This window comes from Naumovozyma dairenensis, chromosome 6 (genome assembly GCF_000227115.2).
Source record: "Naumovozyma dairenensis CBS 421 chromosome 6, complete genome".
In the NCBI taxonomy this organism is placed as follows: domain Eukaryota; kingdom Fungi; phylum Ascomycota; class Saccharomycetes; order Saccharomycetales; family Saccharomycetaceae; genus Naumovozyma; species Naumovozyma dairenensis.
The window spans coordinates 476,959-501,714 of record NC_016484.1 but is presented as its reverse complement, the minus strand read 5'-3'; the positions used below and the strand labels follow the sequence as shown (position 1 = coordinate 501,714).

General features: G+C 33.9%; 9 protein-coding genes across 9 annotated transcripts; 4 read left to right on the top strand and 5 right to left on the bottom strand.

Annotated features, from left to right (window-relative positions):
- Positions 1-250: 250 nt before the first annotated feature.
- ERT1 (Ert1p) lies at positions 251-2,101 on the top strand (the record flags this gene model as incomplete). Its single annotated transcript, XM_003670716.1, has 1 exon — positions 251-2,101. The coding sequence occupies one exon, from the start codon at positions 251-253 to the stop codon at positions 2,099-2,101; it is 1,851 nt and encodes a 616-aa protein (XP_003670764.1).
- A 1,331-nt stretch (positions 2,102-3,432) lies between these two features.
- Positions 3,433-6,114, top strand: NDAI0F02020 (uncharacterized protein; the record flags this gene model as incomplete). The annotated part of the gene is made up of 1 exon (XM_003670715.1): positions 3,433-6,114. The coding sequence occupies one exon, from the start codon at positions 3,433-3,435 to the stop codon at positions 6,112-6,114; it is 2,682 nt and encodes an 893-aa protein (XP_003670763.1).
- Positions 6,115-6,508: 394 nt separating this feature from the next.
- Positions 6,509-9,175, bottom strand: PRP5 (DEAD-box RNA helicase PRP5; the record flags this gene model as incomplete). The annotated part of the gene is made up of 1 exon (XM_003670714.1): positions 6,509-9,175. The coding sequence occupies one exon, from the start codon at positions 9,173-9,175 to the stop codon at positions 6,509-6,511; it is 2,667 nt and encodes an 888-aa protein (XP_003670762.1).
- A 268-nt stretch (positions 9,176-9,443) lies between these two features.
- Positions 9,444-10,700, top strand: ABD1 (mRNA (guanine-N7)-methyltransferase; the record flags this gene model as incomplete). Its single annotated transcript, XM_003670713.1, has 1 exon — positions 9,444-10,700. One exon carries the CDS (start codon positions 9,444-9,446, stop codon positions 10,698-10,700), a length of 1,257 nt encoding a protein of 418 aa, XP_003670761.1.
- Positions 10,701-10,802: 102 nt separating this feature from the next.
- VHC1 (Vhc1p) lies at positions 10,803-14,159 on the bottom strand (the record flags this gene model as incomplete). The annotated part of the gene is made up of 1 exon (XM_003670712.1): positions 10,803-14,159. The coding sequence occupies one exon, from the start codon at positions 14,157-14,159 to the stop codon at positions 10,803-10,805; it is 3,357 nt and encodes a 1,118-aa protein (XP_003670760.1).
- Positions 14,160-14,596: 437 nt separating this feature from the next.
- NSA1 (ribosome biosynthesis protein NSA1) lies at positions 14,597-15,919 on the bottom strand (the record flags this gene model as incomplete). Its single annotated transcript, XM_003670711.1, has 1 exon — positions 14,597-15,919. One exon carries the CDS (start codon positions 15,917-15,919, stop codon positions 14,597-14,599), a length of 1,323 nt encoding a protein of 440 aa, XP_003670759.1.
- Positions 15,920-16,284: 365 nt separating this feature from the next.
- Positions 16,285-18,219, bottom strand: MDM30 (SCF ubiquitin ligase complex subunit MDM30; the record flags this gene model as incomplete). Its single annotated transcript, XM_003670710.1, has 1 exon — positions 16,285-18,219. The coding sequence occupies one exon, from the start codon at positions 18,217-18,219 to the stop codon at positions 16,285-16,287; it is 1,935 nt and encodes a 644-aa protein (XP_003670758.1).
- Positions 18,220-18,571: 352 nt separating this feature from the next.
- NDAI0F01960 (KH domain-containing protein) lies at positions 18,572-19,834 on the bottom strand (the record flags this gene model as incomplete). Its single annotated transcript, XM_003670709.1, has 1 exon — positions 18,572-19,834. One exon carries the CDS (start codon positions 19,832-19,834, stop codon positions 18,572-18,574), a length of 1,263 nt encoding a protein of 420 aa, XP_003670757.1.
- A 383-nt stretch (positions 19,835-20,217) lies between these two features.
- Positions 20,218-21,276, top strand: SWC5 (Swc5p; the record flags this gene model as incomplete). Its single annotated transcript, XM_003670708.1, has 1 exon — positions 20,218-21,276. The coding sequence occupies one exon, from the start codon at positions 20,218-20,220 to the stop codon at positions 21,274-21,276; it is 1,059 nt and encodes a 352-aa protein (XP_003670756.1).
- Positions 21,277-24,756: the final 3,480 nt, after the last annotated feature.

Here is a 24,756-nt window from a genome sequence, read left to right as displayed (position 1 = left end):
AAAGTGTCAATAGTGTGGACATACGCATGTACATTGAAGAACAACAGGTAGGACACTCCAGTTGAAAAATTGACTGTGAATAGAATGAGTATTAAACATTGGCTGAGGTGCAACTGTACGACGGACCAAAGTGGAAGTGGATCAGTATTAAATGGATCTGTTCTAATTACAAAATATTTATGCTTACATTTGTAAAGCCTAGCATCCAGTTCCAACTAAACGTTCGAAGAGATATTTTCATACATTCAGAATGGTTGGCAAGGTTTTGTCGAATAACGAAGGCCAGATAATGCAGCCTGTAATAACAACTGGTCCACCTCCTTCTACAACAAGTACGAAACGCGGTGAAAGAGTTACCAACGGTTCAAACGCCATTAAATCTAAAAAAAAGGTGGCAAAGACTCCTAGGAAAAAGACTAATGTCGCATGTATAAATTGCTCTAAATGGCACGTTTCATGTGAAGCTCAGAGACCATGTTCAAGATGTATCAAGAAGGGACTCAAAGACACATGTATTGATGCACCAAGGAAGAAAAGTAAATATCTGGCTGGGATCCCTAATAAAGATCTACCAATACCTATACGAGCTACTGAATCATCATCCATGAATCAAGAACTACGATTGCAACAGCAACAACAACAACAGCAACTGTCCATGCAACGGTCGCAACAATCAGAACAACAGCATTTCTCAAACCCACAACATATAATTCATAGATCGAAATTTATGTCTCATGCTGCAGATTCAGAATATTCCATCTTATCAAATATAACGAATCAAGATGGTGGTCTTATAAACAAAATTCCAATCGATGCCTTGTACTCTAATATAGATAATAATTCCAACCCAAATACAAATACAAACACTACAGTTAATAGTCCCTCACCAACAACTACATTTGATCAGGCAAAAAATCTTACTCAAATGTTTTCTAACCAATCTCAGTCACAACCACCATCACAATATCATACTCCATCACAATCATTCAATGCACAATCTCCACCACTCCGTTACCCTTCTTCGAATTTGAACGTTTATTCAATTCTCTTAGGCCCCAATTCGAAAGAGATTATCTCATCAGGAATAAACCTATTCAATAATCATTTCCCATTAATTCCAGTGCCGAAATCAAAAATAAATTATATTCAAGAAAGTAATAGGATTATCACTACAAATACAAACACGGTCACCGCAGATGACTCAAATAGAATTGACACTAATAACATGCGTGAAAGTAGTGATAATATTATAACTTTAAATTTTAAAAGATTAGTACCATTGGATCCATCAAAGAGAGGTTCAAGAGAAATACAATACAACAAACAAATAAACCAATATTATTTAAATAAATCGACCACAATGTTTCCAGAAGTGACTGGTAAATTTAAAACAAAACGGAATGTTCACTCATCATCACATCCGCCATCATGGTCCACAATATCATTTGCTTTAGAATGTGAATCACCTGATAACATTCAGCCTAAAAACAATGTTGATTGGGAACATTCTCTTCGATATTCTACACCAATGGAAATATACAAACTAATCAATGAACCCTTTTCACATACGATGGGGTTCCATCATTTATTATTATATTTAAAATCAAGATTCAATCAAAATGATTTGGTACAAATGTGTATCTCCATGGCAGAATTCCGTCCCATTTTCATTGCATGTTCTGTCACTTTAACTGAAGAAGATATGATATTTATGGAACAATGTTATCAAAGAACTTTATTAGAATATTCAAAATTCATTGAACAAATTGGGACCCCCACATGTATATGGAGACGAACGGGACAAATTTCATATGTTAATGAAGAATTTGAAATCTTGACTGGTTGGACTAAAGATGAATTATTAAATAAGATGACATTTCTTGTAGAGATATTAGATGATGGTAGTGTTAGAGATTATTTTAAAACTTTCTCAAATGTTGCATATAAGGATTTCAAAGGGAGTGAAATTATGAATCATTGTGGTATATTGACCCCCATTGAAGGTGTTGTAATTGAATGTTGTTGCATATGGACTTTGAAAAGAGATATTTCAGGGTTACCACTTATGATATTGGGAAATTTCATGCCTAAACTGGGATAATAGTAGTAGTATATAAGTTAAATAGCGTATAGAGACTAGATAATATTTAATCATTCATTCACTTATTCACTGACAGTTTTCGTATGGTAATTGATAGGATCCTATACCAACATAGATCACGTGTGGACGACTGTGTTTGGGAATACTGAGACGCGAAAGCAAGAAAACAAAAACAAGTAAACACAGAAATTATGAACTGTGAAAAAGTACTGGAAGATCAATTAATTTTTCAGTTATTTGTACCTCAAGCAAAGTTGTGCTTGTGCGGAAGTAGTCTGTACGTACGGGGATCCCATTGTTAGTTAGTGTTTGTTGTTTTTTCCGTAATGAAACAAAATGAAACGAAACGTAACGTAAAAAACTTCAACTTTTTCCAGTTTTCCGGTTTGAAATGTTCAAATATTCCTACTTAATAAATAACGTTGAGAATTTGCTGACGTTACCCAATATCCTTACGAAGAGTAGACCCTACGTACATATGTCTGTATTGTATAAGCCGTTGGTGGGAAATTCCCATTTTTTTGATAAATTTCCCAAAAAAATTCCTCGAGGAAGAAAAACAGGCAGTTGGGAAACAGCCCGCACAGAAACAGCCGCAGACAGTGCCTTTCTATTGTGTGTGAAATCTCTTTTCTTTTCTTTTTCTTTTTCTTTTCTTCTCTTCCGATGCCTCGAAGAATTTTTCACCATCTTCTACTTCTACTTCTACTTCTACTTCTACTTCTTCTTCGCTTCCTCGAAGCTTCCTCATTAAAATCTCTCAGCTCACTCAGCTCAGCTCAGTTCAGGCTCCATTAAACCATTAACGTTGATGTTAGTTACCACCTCTTTTTGTTTTCTATTATTTAAATAATACGATTGTCGTTGCCTACATAGTACGTACACCTCTACAACTTCCATAAGCTATTAGCATAGAATCGTAACGAAAGATAGCATTAAATATAAGCATAACGACTACATCTATTCACATCAAGCTTTGAAATAATTTCTTTGAACAATTTTTCATCAAATAATTTTTCTTTCTGCTTTAACAATAACCCACTCGCACATAACACAACATAACACAACTTAACACGACACAACCCCACAACTGCACAACTTTTGTATCATCTATTCTTTCCATAATAATATAATCTATTCATTTTAGATATACTAATATTCTACATTTATTTATTCTCATTTCCCTCTACGAAAAAAAAAAGAGAATAATCATATTTTTTGCATCATTTTCCAAAATAATCGAATATAAAAATTCTTATCAATAATACTAATCATAATAATAATATTATTATTATTTTTTAATATATTAATCTAAAAATAAACCCCTCATTATGTTCAGATATGCTCAACAATCTCAAATTATGAAATCAAAAATACCAAATCCTTTAGCTCCAAATATTAACTCAGGTATGAAATTGAACTCTGCATCTACTAGCCCAGGTAATGGACCAATTCCAATTCCAATGTCAATGTCAATGACTCCTGTTGTTGTTGACAATAACGAAATGTATAATCATAACATGAATAATAACATGAATAATAATCAAAATCATAACCAAGGCCATAATAACAATGAAAATAATAAAAACAATGGTAATCATTTCCCAGCATTTACCAGACAACAATCAGAACCAAATTTCAATCGTTCACATGGTAATAACCAAAATCAGAAACAAAAGTTTCGTCCTTATTCCTCTCGTAGCAATAACAATAGTCAACAACATCTAAATCAGCAGAATGTGTCTATGCCTGCACCAATGTCATCCAATCATCAACAACATCCGAATCATTTCATGAATAATAATAATAACAATAACAACAACAACAACAACAACAATATCAACCATCATTCTGGATCTTCTACTCCTGTTTCAATTCCTGGAACTCCAATCTCTGGTTTCTCTACGCCAAATACATTATCTCGTACAAATACTCGTCAGAGTCAAAATAACTATCACCATAATCATTACAATATTAATAACAATAATAATAACAATAATAATAATCAAATCACTCCAGATTCTCCATGGTACCAAAAAGTCGTTGCATTCGAAGAATGCGTCTCACAAACATTATACATGTCACAAACTCCAAGACGTAAAAATATAAAACATCGTTCAGAACATCCAAATTCTAACGCAAATCCATTGTTTTGGGATTCTATAGGTAAAGCTATGGGGTTATATCATGATTTAATTAACACCCCTGAATTAAACTCTGATAGAGTCTCTAAATTGGTTCATCTTTTACATAACGGTTTAAGAGCTAATAGAAATCAATTGACTAGAATGAATAAGAAACCAGATTATGATTCTCAATCGTTCCATAAGGAAATGACAAATTACCTTTGTAAATCATTAAGAGAAATCTCTCAAGATGTATTAACAAATAAAGTAGAATTAAATGAATATGGTGCAATGCATCTAATTACAGCATTCAAAGAATTATTATTATTTCAAGAATCTGTAGAAATTTGGAAATCTGCAATTAATGGAACAAACGTTTATACGTCAAATATTTTCTTAAACCCAAGAGTCGTGGGTGTCATTTTACCAATATTATATGATAATGGTGTCTCATATCCGGAAATACAATCATTATACGAAAAATCATCATCCATGATTAATTATTTCCATCCAAATTTATCAGTAGGTATGATTAGAGCATCATTATCCGCTAACGAGAATGAAATGGCTTTGAAACTTTTCCAAAAATTATGTGAAGAATCTACTGAAATGAAATATGGCTATTTGATCGAAACTCATCTTTCATTCATTGGTGAATGTAAAGATTTAAACGTAGCTCAAACTTTCTTCGATAAGGCTTTAAATGATGAAATGCCATATAAGATTGATTTACAAGTTTCATATGTGAAATCCTTTTTAAGAAATATTTGGAATCAAACTCATAATTTTAACCACATTTATCAAATTTGGTATAAATCTTCTTTACATTACGGTAGAAACGTTAATCATGGTATCTCATCATCATTAAATGATACTTTCTTTGATATATTTTTCGAAAATTATTCAAATGATAAATTGGAAGGTTTTAAGACTTTACAAAATTTAATTCAAACTTATAATAATATTAAAAATATTGATGAACCATTCTTTAACATTATCTTGGCAAAATGTACCATTTGGCATGATCGTAACATTTTAGAATATATTGATAAAAGTTACGAACATTATCATATTCCAAAAACAATCGTTGCCTTTAGAATCCTATTGAAATCAATGGGATCCATTGATGATGCAAATAATTTGGAAATTTTACAAAGATGGATAGATTTAATTAAAAAATCTGATGAAATTGGTCAAAGATTCATCGCTAATGCTGATTGGGCTGCCTTAAGAGACGCAACCGTGACATGGACACAATTCAAAAGAGATCATGCTAATGATAATGGTAATAATTTACCAACCATTTCTTTATCATCAACTACAACCAGTACAGGTTACAATACACCAATTCCAACTACTGGTCAAAATACTCCATTGAGAACTCCAGCTAGTGAACCAAACACAAATAACTCTGGTTATTTACTTAACGTTGCTATAACAAACAGTATCAACAATAATAATAATAATACTAATAACCCTAATGGCAACAACAAAAACAATACTAATAATAGTGCAAATTCCAATACGGAATATTATTCACATCCAGCTTTGCAAGCAGCAAACGCATCTGGTGCTTTCGATGATATCGGAAATGATTCCTCAGATCAAGGACAACAACAACAGCAACAGCAACAGCAACAACAGGAAACAGATTCATCCGCTCCTCCATCATCTTCAAACACCATTGACGCAAGAATGGTTTTATATTTGAAGATCGTGAAACGTTTCTCTCTTTATTGTCGTGATTCTAGGCAATTAGCTAGATTAACCACAGGAACTGCTGTTAAATACTCCGTTCTACAAGAAGTCTTAAATCAATTTCAATCGTTAGTTGTTAATGATATCCCAATTCCTGAATTACAAAACCTGAAACCAACATGCGTATAGAAATAATTCCTAAAAATGAACATCAATGCTTGATTCTTAATTCGAACAATTTTTTTTGTATATTATACTTTCCATTTCAAAAAGAGATCCCAATAAAAGAAAAGAAAAATAACTGCTTAAAATAAAAACTATTGTATATTCCCCATATTGCGCCCGATATGATAAATTTTTGTCCCCTCTATTATTATTATTAATATTATTATTATCATTTCTCTTAATTATTCTTCATTGTTTTAATGTATCATTAATGCTTAAGCTTAATCTTTCATATATTTTTTTCTCCCCGCTACATTATCTGTATAATAAATATATACAAATTCATATGAACTTTTTTCTAATAGAATAATAATTTCTTCATTATACTTTAAATATTTTAAATGAGAGTAGATTATTTCTAATATTTATTACTCTTAATTGCTTGATATTCAACTTTCTTAACACCATCTTTAACTTTTTCCTCTAACAATTCTATACCTAATCTAACATCCTTTTCATTTCTCCCTTCAATCAACAAATATAACTTGGGTTCTTCATTTTCATTCTGAGGATCTTGGCCCGGGGGATAATATCTACCCTTATTTGTAATACTACATCCAGTCTCATTTTTAACTTTCAGTAAAGTCGTGTTTTTGGTCACTTCCCATCTCACAAGTTGCGGTAAATCATTGACATTTACCTTAGCGCTAACAGTTAATGAACCGTCTAACGTCTTATCCTGTAAAAATTTATAGTCCAATTTAGGCACTTGCGTTAAATCAAGCGCGGTACTTTTATCAACAAATACAGAAGTGGTAGAGTTCTTATCCACATTATTTCTCTTATCCCCTTTAGTACCAAGATCTGGTGTGGTATCATATTTACGTTTCTCTTCAATATGTTGCTCTTCTCTTTTACTGTCCAAATTGTCTAAACCTTTACCACCAAATCCTTTAGATAATCTAAATTTACCGGAATTCATTCCCTTTTCGAAATCCTTGGCCATTTCATTCAACTTGGTTATCTGATCGGAAGCATGACTATTTAACTCATTGTCACGGATCGCCTTTCGTATGATATAAGCTGCATTCAGTTCATTTGGTAATATTAATGATATAGCTACACCGCTATGGTTACCACGAGCTGTTCTACCGGTAGTATGAACATACTGAGCAAATGTTTTCACTGCGTTGAAAATTATCACCAATGAAACTTCAGTTATGTTAAGCCCACGAGACAGCACTTCTGTAGCCACTAATATACTATTTTTCGTGGATTTAAAATTCTCTAAATTTTGAACTCTTTCTTGGTATGATTTGCCTGCATGGATAGAAAATGGCTGATACCCTTCATTTTCAAGTTTCGTTCCAATGAAATCACAAATTTGCTGACTGGCAACAAATATTATAGTTTTCCTATCTTGTGGTGTATGTTCTTCTTCTTCTTCTTTTCCCAGATCTGTGGTTTCTATAGGCTCCGATGAATTCTCTTCGATCATTGCTAACAGTTCATCAAACTTTTCTTCATCATTAGCACAGATATGGAATCTTTGCTGAACTCTTTCATTAACTAAACTTTGTGAATTTATTGTTATACTTAATGGGTCTCTTAAAATCCTCATAGCAAAATTACGTAGTTTATTCGGGAACGTAGCACTGAAAAGCACACATTGTTTATCAGGCCTGATCGTTTTCATAATTTGTGTGATTTGAGGTTCGAATCCTAGATCAAATAATCTATCAGCTTCATCCATAATGACGAAAGTTACTCTCTTTATACTCATCAAACGACCATTATTTAAAGTTAATAAGTCGATAAGTCTCCCTGGTGTTGCAACTACGATATGTACACCTTTCTTAAGACTATTTATTTGTTGCTTCAACTCTGAACCACCCGTACAACATATACTTGTAATAGCTGTATCAGTCGAAATAAATTTTATAATTTCTTGATGTATTTGTAAGGCTAGTTCTCTGGTAGGAGCAAGAATCAATCCCAGAGGGCCTGTTTCATTTTTCATCAGTGGATTTTGCGCTTTTATATGTCTTATTAACGGCAGCAGATATGATATTGTTTTTCCTGACCCTGTTTTTGAAATACCAATAACGTCATGCCCATCCATGATTGCAGGGATCGCTTGAGATTGTATTGGAGTTAAGGAACGAAACCCAAAGTCTTTCGTGATTAAATCCATTACGTCGGTATTCAGGCCTAATTGAGACCACTTTGTAATAGGCTTAGGGCAGTCATGACCTTTTACTTTTATATTGTCTAAATTTAACCTTAATTCCTCAACTTCGGCGGATGACATCTGCTTGATTTCTTCAGGTTCGACGTAGAATTGCTTTTGGAAAGGTTCCAATTCTGCTGCATTATATTGAATTTCTGACACAAATTTCTTTGTTTTCCTTTTTGTAATTTTGGCATATCTAGCATTCTCTTCGAGGTTCTTATCATCCGCTAAGGTTGCCTGCTCATCCGATAATTTTGTTTGGTCATCATCTTCATCCATAACATCACCGGCATTATTATTCATGATGACCCGTGGTTCAACATTTGCATTTAATGAGTCCATAAATTGTTCTAACGGGTCTATTGCGACATCTTCATTTTTTCTTGTCTCAATACTAGGAATTTCTTTCGTCCCTGGTCTGAATATTTGAGGTGGAGTTGTAATTTGTTCATCCACTTTGGTTCCTGTCAAGTTGTAAACAACTGGATCACCAAAAAATGTAAATGGAATTTGGCCCTGCTTCTTCTTTTTACGTTTCCTTTCTACTTGTTTCTGTTTTTTAGATTCCTTTTTTGGCGGAATAGTATCAACATCTTCGATAATCCGTTTTGCGGCTGTTATCGGCAGAGCCTCATCATTTTTATCTCTTACATTAACAGGTTCAGATCTAATTCTAATATTTGCATCATTGTTAGTAACATTATTTGATTTCTTTTGTAAATCTTGTTCGATTTTCTTTTGTTTCCATTTGGCTAATTTAGCTCGTCTTTCTTGTAAAAGCCGTTGTTTGTCTACTGCATCCTTCGTGTTGGAAGGAGTTGAAGTTGAATCTTTTAAACTTACAGAATCCATTTTCCTGGTTATCTTTCTATTTTCTAATCACTGTTCTTGATTGTTCTTTTGTTTGCGATGGACTTTTAGATGTGTCGAGAATGATATTTATCTTTAATCAAGAATTTTTCAACTATATAGATATTTTTTAAACATTTTTCACTCTTATGGATATTATCACCAGGACAAGTAGGAATAGAAAAAGAGCTGAAATAGACCCCAACATAAGGGAGGTAGACCGCCCCTCAATTGAAGCAAACACTTTACAGAATTTATCGCATCAGTGAATATGGCATCGAAACCTGAGAAACCTATTTGGATGTCCCAAGAGGACTACGATAAGCAATATGGCCATTTCGACGATAAAGCTGATCAACCAGAACCAACAAAACCAACAGATGGAAATGGTAGTGCAAGATTAGATGAAACGAATAGTTCGACAGATGACCCCTCTGAAAAATCAACACATGGTATTCAAAAAAGAAAGCATCAACGGTTCGATCAAGAAGAGAGAAATAAAAAATTAAGGGTTCAGAAGTTACGAGAGGAACAACTCAAGCAACATGATATTGAAATGACTGCGAATAGAACTATAAATGTTGATCAAATTGTGAGAGAACATTATAACGAAAGAACTGTTATCGCGAACAAGTCAAAAAGATACCTTTCTCCAATTATCAAGTTACGTAATTTCAATAATGCTATAAAGTATATGCTCATTGACAAGTACACAAAACGTGGTGATGTTGTTGTTGAATTAGGTTGTGGTAAAGGTGGTGATTTGAGGAAGTACGGGAATGCAGGAATATCTCAATTTATTGGGATAGATATCTCCAATGCATCCATTCAAGAAGCCCATAGAAGATACAGGGCAATGAGGAATCTAGCATTTCAAGTCATTTTAATTACCGGTGATTGCTTCGGTGAATCCCTAGGCCCAGCTGTTGAACCGTTTCCCGAATGTAGATTTCCTTGTGATGTTGTATCCACGCAATTTTGTCTTCATTATGCATTTGAAACAGAAGAGAAGGCGAGAAGAACTCTGATAAATATCTCCAAGTCTTTAAAAGTTGGTGGTTACTTTTTCGGTACTATTCCTGATTCCGAATTCATTCGTTACAAGCTGAATAAAATTAGCAAAGATGTCGAGAAGCCATCATGGGGCAACTCGATATATAAAGTTACCTTTGAAAATAATGAGTACCAAAAGAATGATAATGAATTTCCATCACCCTATGGCCAAATGTATACATACTGGCTAGAAGATGCAATTGATAATGTCCCTGAGTATGTAGTCCCATTTGAAACTTTAAGAAGTTTGGCGGATGAATATGGTATGGAATTGGAGTTACAAATGCCTTTCAATAAATTTTTCGTTCAAGAAATCCCAAACTGGATAGATAAATTCTCGCCGAAGATGAGAGAAGGCCTCCAAAGATCAGATGGAAGGTTTGGTGTAGAAGGTGATGAAAAAGAAGCAGCCTCGTATTTCTATACTATGTTTGCATTCCGTAAGGTCAAGGACTATGTAGAACCTGAACTTTAAGTAGACCCAAACTTTTAATATGCGTACATAAAAAGAATTTATGAAAGTTAACAAAATATCGAGCATGTAAAAAATAGAAATATACATCATATAAAAAGTGAATTATAATGCAGTTGTCACAGTCATTGTCTGCGAGTTTATTAACATTGTAGGGGGCAATCCTTCTAACCATAAATCCAAGTCTTCAATGTATTGAAGGCTTGCTTCTGGATCTGTATGTGTCCCTAAGGCCGGAATCGGTAGAGTTGAAAATATAAGATCAGAGCCACCAGATAACTGCGTCATCATGTCATTTAAAATCAAATGTTGCGGTCTACTGGGTAAGTCATTAAATGATAAATTTGCCATTGCTGTCAGTAAACTCTCTCTTGAACAACATGGTGATAGATCAGGGAGAATTGGTCTTCTTGACTTAGAATCATTCACCGTACTATTCATCGAATCTTCGGAAATAGGTACTAAGGTAGGCTTATCTCCATTACCTTCTTCAAGCACTTTTGTTTTCGGTAAAGTGTCACTAGAGAAGACAGGTTTGTTCCCAACCGTTTTCACTTTAGATTTTGGTTTATCTTCTGTAAGAGTGGATTTAGTATTTGCTTCATCGGGGGAACCCTTTAAAAAATCGCTTCTATCCCTTTCGAAAGAAATATCTGTTTCAACATCAGATTCATCACTAATTGAGGGCGTTAGAATATTACCTGCAGGCATACTTGAAGTCATGGACATTACAACCCCTAATCTTTGCAACTTTGATACTTTATATTTCTCTTTTTTCGACACATCCTTTGAAAACTGCAGGTCGTTCTGCAAGGAAAACCTACGTTTTGGTCTTGACGTGGCCCTTGCCTCAGTTAAGTCCATCCACCAAGCATTGTCCCCAAGAACAGAATTAACATAATCAAATGTGATAGTATCACCTTTTACAATAGTGTTGTATACTCTAAACTGATCCAATGATACCACTAGGACTTCAGCTTCTATTCTTAAAACGCCTAGTAATTTAGTCATTCTGTCAATTTCTGGTCCTCTATCTAGTTCCTTTTCTACAAATAATATAACACGTAAAGTATGAGTGTCCTTCCATTCGGGAACAGTAACTAGTATTGCACCCAGTTGTAAAATCAAAGTATAGGTATCAAAATTTGAGCTTGCCATTGATGGATGTTCTGATGTATTAATGACACCACACATCTGTATCGGATACAAATCAATAATCCTTTTCTTAGAACAATGTGAATCTTTAGTTGGTAGAATTAAGTCTCCGAACCCATGTGCTATAGCTATGTTCGACTGTAATATGGAAAGATCTTCTATTATTTCTACCCATTGTTGAACTTTAATCTTCTCTTCGTTCTTACATTCGTCCGTTGGAAGGAGTGGGGGTAGTGATGGTATCTCAATATTTATATCGTTTGTCTGTGTATTTCTAGTTGCGTGAAGTATTTCAGCATTATTAGCATTATTGGTTGTGAAATTATTGTGATTAGTAGTGTCAGTGGTTCCACCATCGCTAGCCTGCCTACGATGATAAGATTTCAAGTCGAAAAATCCCAGTACGGTAATGTTAGGTTTCATCCCACCCAAACCTGCCCCAATAAACACATTTCTTACACCCCATGGTAACGTTGGACCCATTCCAATTTGAACGAATGCTTTAATTCCCAACATATCTCTAATTTTCACCCAAGCTCGTTGTTGGATTTTCATTTCATTTATTTGGTCTTGAAATTTGTCTGTGACTGTCACATGACCTAAGATATACAATCCACCTTTTTTTAGATGATTACAAAATCGTATCAAATTCCAACTCGTTCTAGGATTATCTACGAATAATAGTATTTGCGGTCTCCAATATTTAATATTATCTTGGCGTAATCTTAAAAGGTATTTTCTTACTTGGTGATAAATTAAACTTTGTGAGACGTCACCCCATGGCTTCGGTGGAGAAACATAATGTATTAATAGGAATAGTATAACCATTCCCAACATGAGGGCCGATGCTGTGACTCCGTCCACAATAATCATTGCCAGGATGGAGGATATTGCACCAACAAACGCAGTATATCTATTAAAGTAATTGAAAGACGGTCTGAAATTTGGTGCTGCAGAAATCTCTAGTAGAAAGCATGCCATATTCATGACAATAAAAGTCATTAAAAAGGTTAAAGTAATGAAGGTAGCAATCTTATTGACATCTGAGAATAGACAGATTTGTGTCAATAGCCAAGTAAAGATTAATGTGTATATTGGATTTCTGTTAAATACCGATAATCCTGGAAATATGCAATCCTTAGAAATTGCTTCTAAGACATATGCTGCACCTAACATACCAACAATAATAGAAAATAAAGATGTCGCCATTTCACCGAGGAAAATAATCCATTGGACAGCGCTTACAGATTGAATAACTTGAACATCATTATATAAAGTTTTTCTTGGGATAGTACAACTCATGGATATAACAACAACTGTATAGCACGAAAAAGTGAAAAGAAGCCCCCATAAAGTACCTTTGGGGATAGATTTTGACGGTTTACGTAGTTCACTTGACATACCAGCACCAGCAAATATACCTGCTGTTGCAGGGAAGAACACACCAAATAGATTATTAAAGGTTTCCTTCTTCTTTAATATGGAACCAGCAGCACCTTTTGTAAAATGAGGAAAAAGGTTATTTTGGAAAGTTTCCCATGATATGCCTGAATATATAATTTTACCGTTTTCAAAAGGCTTTTGGAAGAGCACTGATAATGGGATAGAGACAATTGATGATACTAGGACGAAAAATAAAATATTTCCTGCTCTTGATACCGTTTGAGATCCGACCAATGCGATGATAAGACACGTGCATAGAATTACACTAGCATAAGTTAATTCATACCAATATCCTCTCGGCAGTAACGCAAATAATGCTGCTGATGATATGGAATCTGCTGAGGGTTTTCCCAAATTATATAATAGTGGTTCCACAAGACCAAGTGCATTCATACCACTGTTAAGGACCTGCCCTAAAAAGAATACAACGCCTATGGATCCACCAAATTCTGGACCCAAACACCTTGATATCATATAATAAGCACCTCCACCACGCACAGTACCATTCGTAGAAATGGCAGAGATACTTAAAGTGGTCAATAGATTTATGAAGTAACTTAGAAGTAAGAGACCCAATGTGCACAATAACCCTAATTGACCCAGTATGAAACCGAATCTTAAAAACATAAGAATTGAAAGGACATTTAAGGATGTTGGGATAAAGACACCATCATAGGTTCCTAATTTATGTTTATGTGGGTTTTCTGGATCGTACTTGGACGATTTCTTCTGGCCTTTAGGAGTTGCTTGGTAGTTATAATACGACTTATTTGGGCGGCTTGATGATATCAGCGATGAGTTTTCATTTGACGGGTCACTGAGTCGATGTGTTCCTGGTATGTCATAAAATCTGCTTGTTGCCATCAGCTGTTCTTTTTCTCAATACAATTGGCGTTTTGTTTTTCCGTTAGATTTCTTAGTTTATCTCGATTGTATACTGTACCTTTCTTCTCGTTGTACACCTCTTTAGTCTTGTAATTGATGTTATATATGACATTGTTCCGCACAAATTTATAAATAACAATAACGTCAAGTCGCGCCAGATAATTGTTAATTGGCAGTCGGTGTCATTGACGATTTACTGACCCAAGTCATTGATTGATGAGAGAAGCATATATATAATTTAGTATCTACACATTTGCTTGTCGTATAACCTGAATTTACCCCTATTTATGATTAAGATAGGATCAAATAATTACGAAGAACTTGGAGAAATCTTAGATTATCAAAATGAGAATCTAAAAGGAAAGATAAGTGATATTAATAAGTCATAATATTATACAAAGTATGTAGCTGCAGGTCTAAACCTTGCTTTTTTTACTGGAGGTATCCAATTGATCCCATAATTTATCAGCGTCTTGCTCTGTTTCCTCTTCAAGCATTTTCCTTTTCTTAGCCTTCTTTGATTTTGCATCCTCTTTTACTGGAACTACTACTTCATCCGTATCTAATACCGTGATGAAATTTATTTTACCGCCAAGATAGACTTTGCTCAATGAGTTTCCATGTTGTAGATCGAATACACGAACATATCTGTCAAGGCCACCTTGTAGTAAGTACTTATTACCATAAACGTTTATATATGAAGATGCACCTGTTATTTCCCCCTTCCCGAATTTCTTTAATAGACGACCAGTAGAATTGAATTGGAAAACATTTTTCTTGGTATCGCTGATGAAGAACTTAGCATCAGCAAAATCGCTACTTTGCAAATTTCCAAGACGTGACAAATCATTACCAGATAATATAAAAGATGTCAATGGTTCACGATCTGGTAATAGGTCAATATATTCCATTGGTTTACGTCCATGAACTGTTCTATATTTCCCTAAATGTGACCAATGAGTGACGGCCAAGAATTGATAGTTAAGTTGATTCTTAAAATCAGAGCCTTCCTTTTCAAAAGGTCTCAAGAACTTCACCCCGATTGGCCATACTGGTACCCTCAAATCCAATGTATCATTTTTAACATTCTTGGCTTCCCATATTTGTTTAATTTCAGTAAAATTAGAATTTATCTCAACTAATTTAATCAAGTTCTCCTCACCACCATATGCAAATACGTATTTCTCTTGAGGTTTCTCGACTTCATAGAAATCGTACAATTGGAGAAAGTCCAAAGGTGCTTTCAATTGGAACGTATTTTTCAGCACTAACTTTCTATTATTTTCAATATCTATAATATGAACCATACCAGACTTGGTAGCTGAGATATATGTGACAATTTTTTTATACTTTTTGACCAAAGAAAGAGAAATGGTACCATCTCTCAGTTTAGTTCTTTTTTTAGATTTTTCATACAATGGTGCCAATTTGGAATCATCAGTAAGTCCCTCAATTTTATCTAGTATTTCGTAATCGTTTGTTTCAAAAGAGATATCATTTTCTAAGTTCATTGTTTTCCCCACGGTTTGAACTAATTCAATAGCCCCATTGCATCTTGCAAGTAGTAGAGTTTTAGTAGTTACCTGAGCAATTTGGTCGATTGCATTAGATGAACCTTGAGACAAATTAGTCGATATATGGAAAGGTTGTATAGAGGTTTGAATTGATGTGTCTGTACCTTGGTTACAAACAATTTCCTTTATTGAACCACTATCTACACAGCTCACCAATAATCTCATGATGGTTTATCTTAATTTTACAGTGTCCTCTTTGATGTGTTTGTCTGTCACAAATCTCTCTTCTTATAGTCTACAGAGTAAAATTTTTCATTATAGCCTTTTCTAGTTTCCATATCTTTCACATATGTAAAGCTCATCGCAGATTTTTTTTTCCGATTTCGCAAGTTAGCCGCCGCCGTCCACTTTTGTACTTGCGGAAGTGAAAAAGATTTAATGAACAATAACTTTAGGCATATTTCTCTCTTTTATGAATTGTCCATCCATTACAAATGAAAATAATTAAGTATACAAGCAGTTTACTTTTTATTTTAGTTATTTTTTTGTACTTAACATGTCTATATTTCATTACTAAATAAGAAGTATGTTCATGAGGACATTGTATGCTCATAGGTAAATCCCATGGCTTCCCATGCTTCCTTTGGAATAAAGGGATTGTGAGGTTGATGAACCGCGCAATAATTCCTAATTCTTGCATTAAGTTCCATTTTTTTCAATTCGGGATTATAATTTTGGAAAAGTAACCCCAAATCAGTATATGGATCAACATTTAAAAACTCTTCAATTGTTTTAGAGTCACCATTGTAAATCTTGATCGCATCTCTCGAATCTGCATAAACTTCTCCAAATTCATCCACTAACGTACACATTGGGCTCCCTTGACCCCTTTTCATACCCATAATACAAAATATTCGCTCATGACTTTCACCATGTGGTTTCAAAATTACAAATTTACCTATATCTTCAAGGAAATTCAAGTACATATGGTTTCTTATACCTAGCCATGCCCCGTATGGACCTGGTGTATGCCTCCTTTCTGGTTCAATGAAATAAAAATTCGCCGGAAAGTGCACTTGTGTTTGTTCAATAAATTGATTCCATTTTTCTTGAGTGGATCTACTCATCGAAGTCATTCTTTTGGCTACTAGACATTCTCCAAATGTAAGGAAATACTTTAGAATATGAGGCGAGAAATATTCACGACTATAAGGAAATAATTTCTTAATTCTCGCAAGACGTTGTTCCTTGGTCTTCCTCGTGTTATCATGGAGTCTATCTAAGTATATAGAATCTTTATCACCTCCACAAATTTCATAATATGCAGTTAAAAATTGTGGTAACCTTAACGGTAACAGACTACGAGTAAATAGCTCCCTCTCTGAAGCACCTAAGCTTCTACTTAGCCAACGTTTATCTCTGATTGTGCAACTTCCTTTATATATATCCTCCAGGTTGAAAAATACATAGTAGTAATTATCAGGATCTTTTTCATCTAGACAAAGCAACGCTGTTAATGTCATTTTTGCTTGAATATCAAACAATCTGGCAATTTTTTGAACAATACTAAAGAAAAGCGAAGCGGAAGGTTCAATTTCTTTCGCATACACTCTTAACAGCATGAATGATTCTACTTTTGTTTCTGCCTCATCAAATCGTCCTTGGTTATTAATATGTGCTTCTTTATCCCAATGAAGATTATCAATAACTACTTGCGTTATGATTTCAATCTTCTTGAATGTATCTAACTTTTTAAAATCTTTTAGATATCCATTAAATTTTTGTTTAATTTGATTGTTGATGTCATTGTAAAATTTAGGTCTGAATTTAACTAAAGTATCGAATGAATTATCCATAGCATTCCACTTTAAAAGAAATGATTCCATCAATTCGTCATCTCTCAAGGTGAGAAACTTACGAGGTTCCAAATTATCATCGACACCAACCAATGCATTATAGCATTGACTATGTCGCAGACTTCTTAAGATTTTAATTGCATGATACTTGGCATCGTATCTTAATTTCTCAGAGTCAGCATCTTTATCATATCCCGTAAACGAAACAGGAGATTTTAAAATAAGCCGATGTAACAAGGGGATCAAGAAAGCACGAGGGTACGATCTAATCAGATCAAAATACGCATTCCAGTAAACCTTTTGCCTATCCTCCATTATATCTTTTTCGAACTCTTGATCGACGAAGTTATTCAATTCCCTAATAAACTTTAAATCCATCTGAAACCTTTTTTGAAAATAATCAAACCAAATCCTTTTATTTTCTGGAATTGATTCTTGTCCCTTGGTAGGTACTTTCGGTAACATTTTACATCTTTTATATTCGGTTATTACATCATTATTTTGATGTCTTAACCAATATTCGTAAGATTTGGCCTTCCAAATAGTATTTGAAGAGAGTTTTTCATTTAAAATTTTATTTACTCTTCTCAATTTAAATAAATCCTTTAACGATATGTCAGATACTATTTGAGACCAAATCTCGAGTGGTAAGGAATCAACCATTCCCATCTTTTCCTTTTTCCTTCCTTTTAACTAAATCAATTAAGTAATCTCTAGTCTATATTTCTCGAACACTACCTTACGTTAAAACTGTGAATTCTACGTACGGCGACCGATCTCTCCCAAGTAAGGGTTCGTTTATAACGTCGTGGAAATTTGTACAGGCCACATAATGATAAAGAAGGGAAAGAGATATCGAATATGTAAATTAGGAACAGTAGTCTTTAAAGGAAAGCGATTAGTTCGTTGGTTTTACATAAGAGTTTCTTTTTTAAAATGTTACAAATTCATATTTTGTTTTTATCTAAAGTTAGTATTAACGTCGTTATCATTAAATAATATTCTGAATAAGAGAGAAATGCTACTGAAATGAAGGAGGGGACATCGGTAATGCTGGAGAAGTATGTTTGGAATTAGAGCGGGAAGACGACAATATTTTCCATGATTCAATGCTGTTCCCTATTAGAAGTAAAGCTGCTTCCACAGCCAATGGACAACCTTTAACAATTACTCTTCTTATCTCTCTTCCTTCAATTGGGTCAGAAACCTCAATATCACATAAGGTTGCATTCCTCAATGTCTTGATATTTTGGCCACCTTTCCCTATTATACATCCTACGTATTCTTCTTTAATATAAGCTGTTTTACGTACATGGACCAACAATTCATTTTCTTCTGATAAAGAAGTAGAGGAAGAGTTTAATCTGACAGATTTTGTTATACGAACATTAGGGATTGCTGGGTATTCAGAAGCAAGTGGATCGTCTTTTTCTCCTTTCCTACTTGAAAATGAATCGTATCTGGATCGCGTAATAAGCTCTCTTGATTGTGCCTCAATGCGACGCCTTTTTCTATTTGTTCCCTCATCTTCCATTGGACTTGCTGTATAAACATCATCGACTTGATAATCGGCTATTAAGAAATCATCCCTTGGTATTGATATTTCTGTAACAGGTTGCAAAGGTAATGTATTTCTTGTATCTTTACAATATTCCCCATATAGTAAAGAGGTATCAGGGCCTAATATACGTCTACCTTCTATAGGTTCGTATGGAACTTCTTCAGCTTCTTCCCGTTTCATAGAATTGAAAGTATGCAAATATTCTTGTCCTATATAGAAAGTTGCAATATGGATGGAATCTGCAACACCACTAACAGTGAATAACATATCTGTGGAATCAGGCAAAGGTTCTTTAGTTTGCCTCAAGTCAGCAGCGCTTAATTCAATGATTTCATCCATGGTATACCTACCTTCCCCACTAATCCTTGCCATAACAAAATAAGGTACTAAGAGATGAACATCTGTGATGGTAGAATCACCTAATTTTTTATTCTTAGTATTATTATTTATAATACTTTTAGCAATCAAACCAAAAGCTTTAGCTATATTTTCAGTGATCCCTTTAATTGAAATTACTCTTTCATTAACGTGCATTTTTCTAGTAGATATGGTAATTTGTGTAGAACTGTCTCTTTTAATTGTATGAATAATTTCACCTCTATATCCAACGATCAATCCGATTTGAGAATCAAGACATAACATTCTCATTTCAACTTCTTCCAATTCATTGACGTTTGACGATGACTTTCTATTTTCAGGTGAGATATGCCTTGATTGTTCCATGTTCTCTTTCCTTCTTCGAGCTCTTTCTCTTTCTACCTTTGATGATATATTAATGGAATTTTCGTAGGGGACATTATCAATTATGATCACTGTACTTATGTCAGGTATTGTCCTTCAATGAGTGTGATTATAAGTGATTCAATTATTTCCTTCTAGAACTTGTTACGTAGCCAATAGTGGTGGTACTGACGCACCGCCGCGAGAAGTTAAAGATTGTTTTCAGTTTGTATGTACCTGCTTACGTAGTGTGGAAAATGTCAAATAAATATGCAATGTAAGCTTATCAGCTTCTTCTACCCACGTTACGAGAAAGAAGTTCATAATACTGGAAACAAAGCTCTAATAGCAGAGATATATATTCACATTGTTATATAGTTATCCCTATGATAGATGAGTCACAGAGAGTTAATGCATCTCCAGAAGAGGTTGGAGATGGTGCTGATGAGAGAACGAGCACTGAGATGATGAAAGAGGGGGAATCGGTAGATGTACATAATAGTAATGATTTAGAAGATGAATACAATGAAGAGGAAGACGAAGACTTTGATCCTGATAAAGTGAAGGTTACCCTAGGTGATGCTGATGATGATGATGACGATGATGATGATGCTGAAACTAATCTCAGTGACGATGATGAAGAAGAACAGAAAGAAGGGAAAACGCGATCTGGCAAAAATGATTACTCTAAAATCGAGAGTGAGACTGGTGGTTTAATCAAAACAAGGAAAGCAAGACAGTTGGAAGAAGAATTAAATAGGAAGCGGAAATACGAGCAGTTAGAAGTCACAAGTGTACCCAGCTCCATCAATGATATTTGGGAAGAATTAAAACAAACAAGTAACAAACGACTTTCGAAGAGGCATGCTGTTCAGGGAAAAAATAATGGTTCAGTACTGGCGACAAGCACTCAAGGGGATGAACAAGACGTTTCTTCTTTCGATGATGGTAGTGAAAATATTTTAATTGAGAGAAGTTATAAGTTTGCAGGGGAACTGATCCATGAAAAAAAATATGTTTCCAGATCGAGTGCAGAAGGGCGAGAATATTTAAATGCTGTACAGTTCCAAGATGAAATGAAAACGACTGAGGGCAAGGAACCAAACCTAAATGTAGGTTCGAAAGAGGCTGACTCCAAAGATGGACATGGCCGAATGGAGAACTTAAATCTGCGGAGGCCATTAAAGAGACAACCGATCCTAGAACAGATTATATCTGGCGCAATAAAGCCTAAATTGACAACTTTAGAGAAGTCCAAGCTAGATTGGGCCACTTACGTTGATAAAGAAGGCATTAATGACGAGTTACAACTTTATAATAAAGATGGGTATTTAGCCAAGCAAGATTTCTTGAATCGTGTGGAATCCAAGAAAGATGAAAAATATAAAGAATTCAGGCAGAAGCAGATACAGTTGCAACTACAGGAATCACAACAAAATTCATAAGCTGTAATATGCTACATACAGTGTATGTCATATCGTTTATAATATAATATAATATATTCTTCCATCATGTTGAATTAGCAGTATGTAACAGTTCATTATTTATTTTACCGGAAAAGAATTCACTGCCATAAAAATCGAGTTTCTCTTTTCTTTTCTTGGCCATCCGTACATTCGCACACCACAGAATAAAAGATTATTCAAATAGGGGGCTGTTACCCGGCGTCAGGAATAAAAAAAAAACGAAACGGGGAAAGTGAAAAAAAGAAAGAAGTTTGTCTAGAAGCCAAAAAAAAAAAGTATAAAAGGAAAGAGATGGTGGTACATTTATTTTGCCACTCACTTTTTGTTTTCTCCTCTCTTACTTTGTGTACTATTTTTCTTGAAATGTTTTTTCTTAAATCCCCACGAATCTCTTTGCCTTTTGGCTTAGATCAAGTGTAGTATCTGTTCTTTTCAGTGTAACAACTGAAATGACCTCAATGAGGCTCATTACCTTTATTATTTGTTACAATACGGATTTTTTGGAATTAATTACAAATTTCTTCATGGTAACTTCTCTTCTTCGGGGGAGAACTTGTCATGAAGGAAATGAGGAGAGACTAGGGGGATACGATTTATCATCTTATTGAGTTAGGGTCAGTTTGGGTTTTAAGAATTTTATTTGGTTGTTTTCAAGATTCGGAAAATAAATACGGGACTTTCCAATTTTTTTTCTTAGTCTTGCAGGTATACTGTTCCTATTGATGGGATTTTGTGTTCATTGTTCTTATTTGAGTAATGAGGGAGTTAGATTTGGTTTCCAATTTTTGGATTATACCGTCAACTTCGGTTTGGCGAGGGTGGGATGATATGGATTGATAATTATAATGGTTCGTTTTCCTTCATCAGAATTCTGTAATAGATTTAAGCTTGCTTAATCCCCATTATAATTATTATCTTTGTCTTTCAATTCTTGTAGGTATTTTCTAATAGGAGATTGGATGTTTTTCCTAGTGATTTCCTTGTGGTTTAGGTATTTGTTTGAATAGGGGGAATTGGAAGTTTCTTTAATGGAGATTTAATTAGAAACTTGCTTTCTTTTTCAAATTCTCCTGTATTTTGCTTCCTTCTTTTGATTATTGACTGATTTTATTTTTAATTCTGTGGACTGATGGATATTTCGTTGAATCCTAGTTAGATGTGTCGCAGCCCTTGCACTTCCATAGCGTTTAATCTTTTCATTAAGGTTGAACTAGTTATGGTTACCGGTTGCTTGATACGTCTCTTAGTCTTCTCATGCCCTTTTATTATTATTTTATTTTATTTTCTTTAGTCTTTTGTGAATGAGTTCATTCCATTGCTCTAAAGAATATGAATTTGAATAATCTGCTTTCTTTATTTATCATTATGATATATTATATGATATAGTTTAAGCAGAAGGGACCAATAAAAGCAGAAAAAAAATTATTGATTTAGAAGAATATATAATATAGTCTGTGATCTATGTTTTTGGTTTTATAAATTGTTTGTCTTCCAACGAATATTACGTATGTTTAGCCTTTGTTTTCTTAAACGCAAGTCTTCAAAAAAATCGTTTCTGTCAGTAAGAGTTGTTGGGTCAATTTCGAACATGAATCTTTGACAGGCAGGCGTTATCCTCGACAATCTAATATTGTTCACCATGTATTCCATAAAACCCAGCGAATCTTTCAACACATTGACTAACCATTTTGCACATTTCTTCGAGAACAGTTTCACGTTTATATCATATGTAAGGGGAAATAATTTTTCCGCTTCTGCCCAAAGTTAATGGCATCCTTAATTATTTGCATATTAACTAATTGAAAGGAATTAAAGAAATAAAACATTTCTTTGAAATTTTCTTGATTATCCAAAATTAAAATTCCATAGCTTTTATATTCTTGCACTAACAAATTAAAGAATCCACGTCCCTTTTGAAAAATTCTCTCAATCTTTAAATTTAATGTCTTAATATCATCAAGACTTATATTTTTCTTTTTTCAAATATCTCGAGGTAGTCAAATTTTTCTCCCAAAATGTTCAATTCCTCTAATAAATTATCCACTGATTCCAAATTTTTCTTAACTTTGGAACGTTCAATTTTATAAAATAATAATTCTTCATAAAGTATATCGATGAATTCAATTACTGGAGTTTTTAAAGCCGATATTAGGGATAATTCCAATTCTACTAAATGTCGTCTATTCTTAGATGATATTTTGTCAAGTTGATCTTCAATTTTCCTGAATTCTGTAGTTTGTTGCTGTTTCATTTGGTTTTTCCTTTTGGTGCTTTTGTAGTAGTTGTCTGTTGGTTTTGTTTTATTGTTATTATAAATGACATTTGTAATTACTTTATTCTATGATCTTTGGAAAGTTTTTTTCTTGGCTGTTTCATCTTCAAATAAATGTTGGTTTTGAGAAATTTAAACTGTGAAAAAAATTAGGGGAAACTGAATTTTGACTACTCTTCATTATCTTATGTTCAACTTATTATATGCGATTGGGTTTTGCTGTCTCTGACAGTCACTGACTTTTTATGTACAAATATTTTATTAAGGTGTCGTTAACGTTTGCTCTTCGGTATTACTCATATTTTTTGGTACAGTGGTTTCTTAGTCCGGAGAATTACTCCATTTAAAAGGAAAGCGAAGACAAAATGTGTCATAATTGATTATAATTTCTACAGAGTCAATTGTGAAAGTGAGTCATTTTTTAGAGCGAAAGTATTATTTTTCTTACTAGGCCCAATTTTGGTGATCTAGCTTCTCTTTGGAATTCAAAGACCATTGGAAAATTTTTGATGGTTAATTTGGCACCCCTATGAGGGATAGGTAATATTATGAAGGTGGAGTTTAACTTTATATGAAAAGAACCATGATGTACCTTAAGTACCTATGGGGAAACTTTAACTTGGAGTTGTTTTTTTTTTGCTTTGGAGGTAAGGGGTAATACATCCATTTTATTCTTTGTGCTCTTACAACGAGGTCAGTACTTTCTATCCTCCTTAATATGGCTACAAATAAGGGTAGAAAAATATAAGAACATACTTACTAGTTCACGTGTCTTAATTCCCCTAGAACAGTGTTTCCCTGTTGAAATAATTTGGCCAAATGATAATTATAAGTAAGATACCTGATTCTGATAACGAAGGATTGGCATCACACCAAGTATCACAAAGACGCTTGTTTTGACCTAAGTTATGGACCATATATTGTCTGTGGATAATAATTGAATCTATTTTGATGAATTGTTGCATGCCATGTAAGTATTATGTTATTATTATTAAGAAAATTTTAGGCAGAGCCACATCTACGGCTTCACCTGACCATGTGTACAAGAGTTATTGAAGAAGTCGGTTTAATTGTATGGTTTTCTCGACCGCTTTTGATTAGTTTCCCCTATGAAGCGTACAAGTATTGCTCGAACAATATGCAAGATAAAGGTACTATTAATATTCTATAGGTAAAGTCTAGATATC